This window comes from Canis aureus, chromosome 32 (assembly GCF_053574225.1).
Source record: "Canis aureus isolate CA01 chromosome 32, VMU_Caureus_v.1.0, whole genome shotgun sequence".
Classification (NCBI taxonomy): Eukaryota; Metazoa; Chordata; class Mammalia; order Carnivora; family Canidae; genus Canis; species Canis aureus.
Window position 1 is genome coordinate 22,745,014 of NC_135642.1, and position 12,943 is coordinate 22,757,956.

The 12,943-nt window shown below is 39.5% G+C and overlaps 1 protein-coding gene across 4 annotated transcripts in view; it reads right to left on the minus strand.

The window, feature by feature from the left end:
- Positions 1-2,951: 2,951 nt before the first annotated feature.
- Positions 2,952-12,943, minus strand: part of MYO5A (myosin VA) — a 189,223-nt gene continuing 179,231 nt past the window's right edge. For all 4 annotated transcript variants that reach the window (XM_077881132.1, XM_077881135.1, XM_077881134.1 and 1 more), the window contains 4 exons: positions 12,597-12,879; positions 10,912-11,086; positions 9,630-9,710; positions 2,952-9,144 (listed from right to left, as the gene is read on the minus strand). In XM_077881132.1, the coding sequence (XP_077737258.1) occupies positions 8,992-9,144; positions 9,630-9,710; positions 10,912-11,086; positions 12,597-12,879 (692 nt within the window). In that variant the 3' untranslated portion in view covers positions 2,952-8,991. The remainder of the gene's footprint in view (positions 9,145-9,629; positions 9,711-10,911; positions 11,087-12,596; positions 12,880-12,943) is intronic.

Sequence of the window (12,943 nt, forward strand, 5' to 3'; positions counted from 1 at the left end):
ACCAGAGAAATACAAATGAAAACAAAGAGATATCACTTTATACTCATCAGTTTGGCAAAAATATTTGGGTGGAACAACGTCAAATGCTTACTAGAATTTTTTGCTCACACAACTTGGTGGAAACTATACTGATGCCATTCTAGAGAGCAATTTGAGAATATTTATTGAAAATAAGTTTAGGCAGATAAATTATCACAGTCATGAACAAGACAGTTAAATAGATCTTCATCATAACACGTAACTTCATCAACACAGTTCTATATATCAAAGGAGATATTCATCAATATCCATTAATGGGAGATGAATAAATAGTATATGCATATGGTATAATACTCTACAGCTGCCAGCAGGAATGGATGTTATCTACTTCTATTGACTCAGAGACATATAAAAAGCAATATTGAATAGATGTATAGCAAAAGCCTTTATATATATTTTAAAACTAGCAAAAACTGCAATATTATATATTGTTCATGGACAAAAGTATACATAGAAAAAGAATGGATGATAAAATACAAAATCATCATGAAGTATGCAAGGGTGAATATCTGTGAGGTTGAGGGAAATGAGACTCACAGTAAAGAAAGTGAAGGAACCAAAAAAATTTTAAAGGGCCTTGCACAGACTAACAGTGATAGGTGCCACAAAAAGAGGATTATGGTAAATTCAATGTTATGTACCTCTTGTCCAAAATAATAACATAAAAAAAAGACAAGACGTAGAGTAGGAAAGGGGCACCTGGGTGGCTCATTTGGTTAAGTGACTGTCTTTGGCTCCGGTCATGATTCCAGGGTCCTGGGATGGAGCCCCTGCACCAGCCAGGTGCCCCTAGATATAGCTAATTTAAAAAAAAAATTGCCTTGGCTGGCTCAGTCGGTAGAGCATGTGACTCTTGATCTTGGAGTTGTAAATTTAAGCCCCACGTTGGGGCTTTTTAAAAAAAATTAAAATTGCCTCAATTTACTTCTACAGTGTATAAGTTTCAGTTGCTTAATATCCTCATCAATACTTGATAATGCCAGTTTTTAAAATTTTAGTCCTTCTCTATGTGGTAATATACCTCACAATCTCTGCCTTGTGACAGAAGTGTATAATCCATTCACATTTAATGTAATTGTTGGTATGGTTGGAGTTATGATTGTCTTTATTTTCTATATGGCTATCTTTTGTTCCTGTTTCAGGATAGTGGGATTTTTATTGTTTGTGTGTGTGTGTGTGTGTGTGTGTGCATGCGCGCACCGTTTTAATCCCTACCTTTTAAAAGAACTCTATTTTTTTAAAGATTTTATTTATTTATTCATGAGAGACATGGAGAGAGAGGCAGAGACATAGGCAGAGCGAGAAGCAGGCTCTCCGCTGAGCCGGAGTCTGATGTGGGATTCAATCTCAGGACCCCGGGAACAAGACCCAAGCCAAAGGCAGACACTCAACTACTGAGCCACCCAGGCACCCCAAGAACTCTATTTCTTGAGTTAATTTCCTAGTGGTTCCTCTAGGGCTGAAAATATGCATCTTAATTCATCACAGATACTTGAGATTAATACTGTGTTACTTTCCTACAACCACAGACTGGGTGGCTTAAAACAATAGAAAGGTATTCTCTCACAGTTCTGAGATTACTAGCATCACTGCTGGGTAAGGGGTTTTACTGCACTCCACTCCAACTGAAGTGAGCCCCTTCAAAGGCAAAGCCACTGGTTTTCCTAGCCTGCAGGACTCTGGTAGAACTACCAGACTATCTGAGCTGGGTGAGGTGAGGATGATGGCAGCAGCCCTGAGCAAGGTTGTCAGACAAATGCTGTTCTTATTTAGAGGTTAGTGGCTTTTCATGAATAGACACTACTAGTTTGTTGTATGATGTTCATCAATTTCTAGAGCCCTAGAATTGTTTTTCACACTTTTGTCCAGCGTTGTCCTTCCTTTATTGAGAGAATTTGCTGAGCTTCTCAGTCTGTCATACCAGAAGTCAAAAATCTACTTAAAAAATTTATTGAGATATAATTATTATAGCATATGCTTCACCCATTTTAAGTGTACCAGTGGTTTTTAGTAGATTCACAGATTAAACTATTACCACAGTTAATTTTAAGTTTCATCATCTCAAAAAGAAATTTCATGTCTCTTGGTTATGGCTCCATCCTCTCAATTCCCAAAACCCAACTCCTCCCAGCCCTACACAACCACTAATCTACTGTAGGTCATTTCTCTTTTTCCATTAAACTGGCTGGAGGCTTATTGATTTTTTAAAGAACCACCTTTTGGTTTCATCTATTTTCTCTTGATTTTCTATCCTCGGTGTCTTTGATTTCTGTTGATTTTTATTTCTTCTGCTTACTTTGCATTTAATATTCCCTTCCTAAGTTTCCTCAGAAGCTTAAACGATTGATTATAGGCCTTTCTTCTTTTCTATTGCAAGCATTCAATGCTATAAATTTCCCTCTAAACACAGCTTTCACTGCACCTGACAAATTTTGGTAACTTATAATTTCAATTTCATGTAGTTTAAGATTTCTTTTTAAATCCCTGTTAGAAGTGTGTTAAGGGGTGCCTAGGTGGCCCAGTTGGTTGTGTCTGTCTTCGGCTCCGGTCATGGTCTTGGGGTCCTGGGATCCAGCCCAGTGTCCAGCTCCCTGCTCAGCAAGTAGTCTGCTTTTCCCCTCTCCCAGTCCCTACCCCTCCCTCATGCCAGTCCACATGCATGCTCTCCGTCTCAGAAAATTTTTTTAAAAATCTTTTTAAAAAGACTGTTGTTTAAGCTCCAAATTTGGGGATTTTCCAGCTGTTTTTCTAACATTAATACCTAGTTTAATTCTATTGTCATCTGAAAGCAGACACTGTATGTCTCTTAAATATTAAAAGTGTGCTTTTACAGCCCAGAATGTGTTCTACGTTGGTGTGTGTCCTGTGTTCTTTGTGCTGTGAGTTTATTTATAAGACACTAACAAAAATCCTTTATTTCCATATCTTTATTTGAACAATTTTCTATAATAGCTAGGAGAATACAGCATTAATGACACACATTTACTAAGGACAACATTAGACAGCTACAAATTTAGAGCGTAAATGTCGATCTGATATTGTTTTGGTTTTCATCCTAGCACTAGATAACAACTAGTGAAAATGCATGTTTCAAAGGCTCTTGTTGACAGGAGCTGAATTATTAACTTATTTTTTAAAATTCCATGTGAGATATGCTGGGATGGTTTCAGTTTAAAACCAGAGTTGACTGATAATATCTTTCACTTCTCAGTATTTCTGCTTCTTTTCTAATGGATGAATATGTTACCTAAGAACTTTTCAAAGATTAACTGTATCATGTTTTTCTGTGTAGAACAAAATAGAATTCCTTTTCCAGATCCAACAAGGAAAAATATTTGAAAACCTGCAATTTTCAGTTTCACTGTAGTTAAATGGCATATCTGTTTCACAGTAACTTAATAATTAAAGTTAACAATTAAAATACAGTATGTTAAATGTCATGAGCTCATTTCTGTGTAACATTGTTAGAGCAATTTAAATTTTCCAAGGACACAAAAAAGTGAACATTACTCCAGGAGTCCACAAAAATACATAACTAGGAATCATAAATTACAACACACATATCCCACATTTAAGAGAAAAATTCACCATTTGTTGGAAAATATTAAATGACTCAAGTGATTTAGAGAGCCTGAAATGTAGGCTAAACTTTTCTAACATATGGTAACAATAAGATATTTGAAACTGTTAGCTGAAAAATGCATGAAAATGTACTGACCTACCAAGCATTTAATTATACATACCAGTTTCCACTTGAAAAACATTTTTCTTTCAAATATTTCAAGCTGTATCACAATACTAAGGAAACATTAGTCATTTTCAGTCATTTTAGGAAGCTAAAGACATTCATTCAGTTAAGCTAACGAACATTTTCGCTAGACCAAATTATAAAATTAAAAAACATATAAAATGCATTTGACAGCTATTTTACAGAGTACCTTTCAGTTCCTGATCTATTGAGAAATCTGCTGAATATAACTCCAGGTTGATTTAATTTAGGGTAATACAATGGATTAGAACTTACAGAACTCTTCCCAGTTTTCATTCAAACTTTTATATATAGTACAGTACAGGGTTCCTAAAAAACATTCTAAAGCATGTCTATGGAAGGTTTTACAGTTGTACCCTTTACCTGTATTAAGAAAAAGATCAGAGAAAACAAGCCATTTAAGCATTACTAAGAAGCTAACTTATCTCTTTCTTCTATATGTTCATTTGCTTACTTGTGACACAAAGCCCCCCAAATTCAGGAACAGTCTCTCAGCGCGCATTCACTGGCTCTGAGACTGGTGCTGCCTGAGTTCTATTACCTGTTTGGAAATAACAGAAAAGAAAGGAAGGCAAAGTCACAGAAGGAGAGAGTCATGCAGGAAGGGAAGAAGGGAATAGTGGTTGGAGGCCACACCCAACCAAAACCCTCACAAAACCTTGAGAAACACAGCAAGATTATCCTCTCCAGGTAAGTCAGTCCCTTACAGAGGAAAAGTTCCAGAGAACTTAAGGCAGCTCTCAGAGGGAAGGGAGCAGGGGTTAAGGCGGTCCTCACAGCACAGCCTGAGAAGGAATCACAATGCACTTATCCATGAACAGAGGCCACAGCAATACACAGAGCCTCTCTAACATGCATGCACATAGCACACCTCCTAGCTCCGAAGTAAACACTGGCAGCATGCACACACTGTAATGTTCAAACACACTGACTTGTATATGGCTTGCCCAGGGACAGGCCTCAGAAGGTACCCGGGGGTGGGGGTGGGGGGAGGGGGCTTGGCTGCAGGATGCACAGCTCACCTGGTGGCTCTAGTGGTGGCTCTGGGTGTGTGTTGAGAGTGACCTACCTCTTAACTTGTGGGAGGCTTTCACTGCTTCCAGTCAGGTTGAGACAGCCTGCTACTAATTAAAGACCTAAGCACAGAGCACTGTACCCTCCGAGGGAGCTCTGACTCATTATAAAAATCAAACCAGTTATAGCAGGTAACTGACAAGAAGAGAGCCACCAGGCTCTGGGCACTTCATCTCGTTAGCACAAAGAACCTGGAACTTGGCACTTGCTCGGTTCCCATATGCCAGTTGCCAGTTCCGATAAGAAAAAGAAGAAGGAAAAAAACACCTCTTGCTGACCCAGGGCACCCCACAGGTACCAGGAGAAACAGAATGTCACCTGGAGACTTCAGTCTCCTGCCCCCACCTGCAGGGGGCATTGCCACTGCTGCATGCAGGGAAGTGGCATCGCGGAAGGTTGCGTGACCTCAGCAAGTCGCAGACCTCTTAAGTTATCATCAGCAAGTGACTGTAGTAGCTACCCTTCCTACCTTCCAGTGCTGTTGTGAGGATACAATGAGGTAACAGAGGAAGTGAGCCTAAGAAAAGCATCGCCAGGTGCAAGGTCCTGTTCTGTACTACTTTCAGCAGGAGAATTGAAAGGTCACACACTAATTTTTGCTTTCTGTTTTGTCCTCAACAATTGAAGTTACCCAGAGGATCCTTGTTTATGCCTCCTGGGGAACTCTACATTCTGGTGACTCTGTGTGTATGTGTGACAGAGACAGAGAGGGAGGGAGGAAGGGAGGGAGGGGGAGAGAGAAGGAAAAAGAAAAAAATAAAGAAGGCAGGCAGGCAGGCAGGCATATGAATATCGTGTGAGGATTTCTCAGGATAGGACTGGTGCCCCTTTACCTAGGATTACCAGAGGAGTAATTTCTTAAATCACTACATTGAAATTCCAATATTTTCATAGCCTCCCACACGTTAAAAGATCTGATCTATATAACCCATAATGACTCACTCAGAAAGAGCCAATTCTCAATAATCCACTGAAACAAAGGAAATAAAGCAAACCATACAAACTGACCAGAATCCCCAAATTTCCTTTGGTAGGCTTTGGAATATATCTTTTTGTACTTTTGCACTTGACAAAAGAAGTCTCGGTACGTGGAGATTTTCCAAAACTTCCAAAGGAATCTCTTTGTGGATCTTACCTTCCGCTTTATAGTTACTCTCAGGTCAGGGAGACCAAAGCCTTAACCTAAGAAAAGCTACAAGGAAAATTGCTCCTAGTTTTTCAGCCTTGCGTTCCAAGACATGAGCTAAGTACATATGTAAGGTGTGTGGGGAGACTGTTGAGAAGGAGCTATTAAGACAGAACCAGGTTCTTTCAAGATCTTTCTTTGAAATGCTACTATGTGTCCCAGGGGAATTATGAAAAAACAAATTAGTGACAATGTTAAAGAATGTACTGCTGAGTGAGAACAACAAACATTGGCCTGAAGGTAGGCCAGGGTGGCAACCGAGGACTGACTCCATCCACTGCCTTCCACAGCCAGAGTGGGTGAGTAGGCGGCTGGGGAAGGTAGGTTTGAAGCTGGGTGAGAAAGTGTAGTTGGGAGAGAGGGTGAGCTGTCCTCAGAGGGGCTAAAAGAAACCCTAATCTGCAGATTACTGTTGTATCCTCAAGAAAGTAGCAGAGAGTCTTTTACCAGGACTTGGGTTTCCCTGGTTGTAAGGTATTCTTGTTAGGACTAAAGATCTTTAGGCTGCTAGGAGAAATTAGTTCAGATACCCATCTGGGGTCCTGGCTAGCCCTCAGAGGAAACTGGAGCCTGGAATAGTAGAATCTTTGTGTGACCATCACTGACCGGGAGAGATTCTGGCCCAGGTGTGGAAAGGAGGAGGCCCCAGCACTTTCCAGCAGAAAGACAGGAGACAAGAAAGAGACATTTCAGGATACAAGCTGTCAGGGGTAATATAAAGGGCTGCAATGGCAGTAAGAGCTACAGTGTGCTCTTGAAGACATGGCAGGATTGTGTGCACAGGACATGTTGCACAGGGACTAAACTATGGGAGGGCCTGGGGGGAGGATTTCCAGGTCTGAGGTGGAAAGTCTACAGCAGGGTGGCATCTTTTTAGCATCTCCCTTATGCAACAAGTCAGTACTCTGGCACATTCAGTACTAACCAAATGGTTTTAAGAGTTCATTGCTCATTGAAAACCACATTGACAACTGGGGAAAACTAAGAGAGCCTGATTGAATCTCTAGTATTTTTGGTGGATTTTGCAAATAAATAAATGTATCCAAACTGAATACGGTAGTACATGACGCAATAAAAATTACTCAAATGAATTTACTGTCTAAAAGGATGTATGTAAATCATGTACATTTAAGAAAGGTTATGGTTACGTCAACTTGTGATTTTACATTTTATTAATCTCCCAGAATTAAGAGGCAGCAAACACTGCTCTTTCCATTCGAGGGTGAACTCACTGAGTAACTGCATCTAGTTTCTCTATGGTTCAAGTGGCAAGAGGAGAGAATTTTAGATGTGTAAGGGTCCAACCCTCTTATTGTATAAGTGCGGAATGTGAGATCCAAATAAGTTAACAGACAGTGTTTGTCCTTTAAAAACAATCTTTATCATGATTTGAAACTGTTTGACTTCCATTAATATTGCACGTTTTAATAAGATGTCATTTTTCATAGACGATCTAGCAGTTAAGTTTACATAAATCTATGAGTGTAATTCAGAACCAGAGTTTCTAATGAAAGCTAAGATTTTGCTCTCGTACAACTTGCAAGACTTACTGTCTTTCTAGGAATTCCAGGAAAAATTGAGAATATGTTTAATTAGGATTTCAGAATGAAACTTATAGGATCTGGGTCTTAATGAAACAAGTCCTCTGCAAAATTTAGCAATCTTCTTATATTTCTTATATAAGTCTTAAAGTATTCGTAATATGATGCTCCTTAAAGTATCTAGTGGTACCGAGAACATTTATAGAAGTTGCAAAGCCTAAAAAAAAAAAAAAAAAATGGAACCATAGTATTTGTTATATACCTTCTTTTGCATAATTTATAGGATAATCAAGGTTTTAAGACCTGAATCATGACTATGCTGACAATCTTCTCTAGATAGTAACTGAGATTAATTCTTAATAAATTAAGAAGAAAGAAAACCTGTCAGGGCTGAGAATATGCAGTGCAGGAATCCAATCCGGGAACTAAAAATAAGTCAATTTACAGAACACTGTACCCTGATGTGATATCCACCCAGGGAAAATTAATGAGCACATCAATGTAATACATTCTGAATAAATAATGACATCAACAATAGCCACTTTGTCTAATCCTATCCCTAAATGTCAAACATTTTGTCATATTACTACATGACTTCCCAGTGTCTGCTACTTATGCAGGTGAATCTGTATATATTTGCACATAATCCAGTTAAAACTGATCTGATTGAATTGTAAACAGAGTTGATAAAAGAGAAGCTTATTGTTGTAGTGCCTAATAAGAGTATCGCTTATATATTAAAGAACACAGTATGTAGCAGCAATTTAAAATGCTCAGTAAACTACAGTACAAATGGACTTCTATGCTATATGGCAAACCAACATTCTCTTAATATCTCTATATCATAGTGACACATATAAGAAGTTACTTGACCAATTACTTTATATATTGCCAGTTTATTTCTTTGATCCAGTTTGACAGTATCAACATAATTTATTCCTGAACTGATATGATATGTACTCAATGGCAATTTTTCTTTCAATTCTTCTGGTCCGCGCAGAGAAGGCTCTTTGTTGGTGCCTTCCTAACAACAGCTCATAGCTGGCATTTACATTCTTACCATACCAGTTAGATGCAGTGCTAAGGATTTATAGTAAATGCCGGCAGCTGGTGACATTTTTCCCCCTTCCTTCCATCATTTACCTGCATGTACATACCTTGGGAAACCTAACTGACCCAGGGTGAGTGTTGCTATTAAGGTAACACAGCACAAAGAAGCCTATTGTTCTTTCCATGGTGATGAAAGTACTTAGGGAAATTTCCAGTTAATAAACTCTTGTTTGAAAGATAATCAGTACTTTTTCTTTAAAAATGTCTCTTCAGTAGCTCACTGGAAATAATGGGTTCTTATTGTCAGTGTTTGCCTTGATATCACATCACTTTCAGACCCGTGATATGAATCCCAGGCCCAGGCTGGCTGGGATCTGGATGGTTTCTAGTGCAAGGGAGGATGGGTTAAAAGGAAAGGTGACAGGAAAGATGTGTTTAGCATCCATGAGCAGTTGAGGAGAGTCTTTCCTGTCTCGTAAACGCATCTGAGATAAAAAAAAAAAATAAAAACAGAGCATCAGTTCTTTGAATCTATAAAGATTATTTCCCCGCACCAAAAATCTACCAAGTCCTCAACTAATAAAGAATGTTTTCATTTGTTTTAAAATCACTTCATTTTTCTAATAAGCTGTTATCAAAAAATTAATGCATTGTTAAAATTAGAGATAATACAATTTAAAAACACATTTTCTTTCAAACACTATAAAATTTTCATTCAAAAAACCGTGTTTGTGAATCAAAGAAAAAGAAAGCCGGGACACCTGGGTGGCTCAGTGGTTGAGCGTCTGCCTTAGGCAAAGGGAGTGATCCTGGAATTCCCGGATCGAGTCCCACATTGGGCTCCCTGCGGGGTTTCTGCTTCTCCCTCTGCCTATGTCTCTGCCTCTTTCTCTGTGTCTCTCGTGAATAAATAAATAAAATCTTAAAAAAAAAAACAAAAAACAAAAAAAGAAAGCCTAGGAGATCTTACCTGTATAGTACGAATAAATGATACAGAGACTCTTTCTTCAAACTCATTAACTGGAGTATACAAATTCAACACTTTGACAATCTGTGAGAAATGAAATGATTAAAGTCTTCAGCATACTATCAAACACACACACTAGGTGCTTACAGTCTGGAAAACTAAAAGGATCTGTGCATACAGTTTATAATTCTACTCAGGGCTGGCTGGGATAAGGAGAGAGAGAGCTGGTCTAAAAAGGCATATTTACCTTTATCATGTGAATTTTTAAAATAGGAATGTATTAATGGAATATTTGAACATTTTAAGAAGCAATATAAATTTGGAAAAATAACCAAACCATACAAAAGAACACAACATGAAGAGTGTCCCCACTCAATCCTCTCAGTCTACCCAAGCAGCAACTGTTTGTTAATAGTGTCCCTCGTTTCCATCTTGCTGCTTTCTATGCATATTTTATGTGTAATCTTTATAAGCTGTTTATAGTATGAGACATGTAAAGACCATTAAGAAAGCCCAGGAGTTGGCAAAGAAATAACTGGCAAAAGAAAAACGGGCATGGTTTATACCAATGCCTTGCCTCATGCTGTTGCCAGCATCCTCAAATTGCCCTTCCCCTCTTTTCACTTCCTTAAATGCAGTGCCCAGCTAATAGGACCTTCCTTGAACAGAGTAATATATTCTCAGCATTTCCTTTAGACATCTTACTATAGAATGCTGGAACCTCTTATAGTAGAATCAGTTGGGTACACCTCTCTTGCCTACTACACTGGAAAATTCCTTTTAGGCAAGGGCTGTTTCTTATTGTTTGACGTATTTCCCCCAGTAATAGGTATGGTGCCTTGAGATAGGCACTCAATCAGTCATTTATTGAAATGAAGGAACAAGAATCATCTGTCTTAGAACTAGAGAAGTCTAATATCATTCAATTATCAAATAGTATGGAAAATTATTTTTTGGAATACAGGCTCCATAGAATGCAGAGAATGTACACCCCCTGGAAGCAGGGACGTTGTTTTGTTCTTGGTTGCACCTCAGTGCTTGGGAGTGTTATGCAGAACACTGTACACAGTAAGTATTTGCTGAATGTGGACTGTGGATGATTGTGACTCTCACCCAAATTTTTACTTTCTGGTAAAATCTCCTTTAAGATTTGTATAGATATAGGTCTTCTCCAATCACATGAAGTCAGTTCAGAGACAAGAGTCATGACTGAGGGACCTCACTTCCCTAAGTGTCACCCCTTGACAAATACTACACTAACTCTCAGCAGGGAGAGGTGCTTCACCTGGGCAGTGGTTAGAGCACTGCACATGGAACAAATGGCTTCTGCATCATCATCTGTCTTCTTTTTCACTTGCAAAAGCTGAGCAGCCTGAATGAGAGGTTCCAGGGTTTCTTTAGCCCCGCTATTCATCAGATTCTTGTCACGCAGCCATTCTTCCAGTTGACTGACATTGTACCTATGCCAAAAAGAGAAAGAGGGAGAGAATGCAAATTTACTGAATGTTGTCATAAATGTCTTAATTTTTTATGTATGGCTTTGTCAGGAATTTCAGTTAAAATGACAGGCAGTATTTTTGTTCAATTTTCTTAAATCTTACCAGCTGTGCTTAAGGTTTTATTATAGCCATGAGGTTTATAATCATAATTATATAAGAGTAAATGACTAGAGAATATAATTAACTTCAATGGAAAGCAGAAATACAGCCATTACAGCAAAAATTACAAAATAAAACTTGCTGAAAGACAAAATAGAACATAACACGGCCGTGTTATTATGCAGCTGACCAGAAAATGCTTTCTAGCTTGTCTTACAACATCAGAGGAGAGAATCAGTAACCTTTGAGTACTTTTTCCTTCTTATGTCAAAATCCAAGGTAGTCATGAGAAACAAGATCCCCCCACATAGGCCTTGCACTCCAGCCCTCTTTAGGGAAGAGCGTGGGTGATGGAGCTGTGGCCTAAGGAAGCTCAGGGATGGAAGGAGACAAGGTAAGTGAGGGGTGGGGAGCGCTGGGAGAGAAAAGGCCCCAAATATGGAGAGAGATGTGGAGACTACACAGATGCTGAGGTTGTAAGAGGCAGTCAAACAAGTGACAGTGGTTCTCATGCTAACGCACTAAATGGATACACGATCAGAACTTCGCAGTCAGGCAGATAGGAGGCAAGATGATATTACAGTAGGGCTTCACAGGTGTAAACAAACCTTAGAGAAATAAATTCTACTACCAGAGAGGGAAGTATTATCTTTTTAACGTTAACTGTAATGGCTGTGTATCAGAATGAAAAATTTGAAAAGAATGCCAAGGTTTCCTGAGATTTAACTAAAGACTTATGTAGGAGAGATCCTTTTTCCCTCTCTTGGTGAGTATTCTGTTTTAAAACAAATGATTTGCAAAAAAAAAAAAAAAAATCAATTTTATTATGATAATGGGTTATGCCAAGGAGCAGCTGGGCAGACCATTGAGTGCACATTTTCTTAAATGTCAGAGGGGCATGTTTTAAGTTAATAAAGATTCTATTAGACATGCTCTTGTAGCCATGGTACAAAAGGTGTCTTGTCAAAATAAATTTCTAAAAGAAATCAAACATTAGGAGTCTTCATCATAAAGATATCTTGTCAGGTATAATTAAAACACATGCAAGAGGTGAGAAAGCAGCTATCTCAACTCGAAGTACTTTTCATCTGCTCTGTGTCCCCTCAAACAAGCTAGTGTCATGGGGGAGCAGAGTTCCCAAACAGTGGTGGGTAGAATGTGTTGAAAGGCAGTCAGGAGCAATACCGAATGAGAGGGGAGAAGTCCAGCCAGGCAAGAGGAAGCAGCTCCAAGTGTGGGCAGCCCTGGCTGCTTGGCTGCTTGGCAGCAGACCTCAGGTGCATTGCCCTCAAACAAGCCAGAAGGCCCCTGAAGCCCGGTCAGCGTTTGGGCAGTGAGTGGATGGTGTTGGGAGCTGTGGGCGGCCGCTCACCTGATCTGCATGCCTTTACTCCAGGAGCACATGTCCTTCCGCAGGAGGAGGTTGTTCAGGGTGATGGCCCCGACGATGTAGAACATCTGCTTGACCACCTGCTTGATCAGTTCAGGGTCCATGCCATGCTGACACATGACCGAGTGGAACGAGTTGAGCTGCCGAAGGATGGAGTCCAGTGTGTAGGTGCCCTCATCTGCAATGCTGGAGGTTCGCTTTCTCAGCCCTGTGGGCTTCACCCCAGACACACCCTGGATGGTTTCGTGCTCCAGCATGCCAGACACTGCAGGGGGAGTTCACGTGTTAGAAGATGCCTGTTTCATGCGTACACATGCCTGCTCACACAA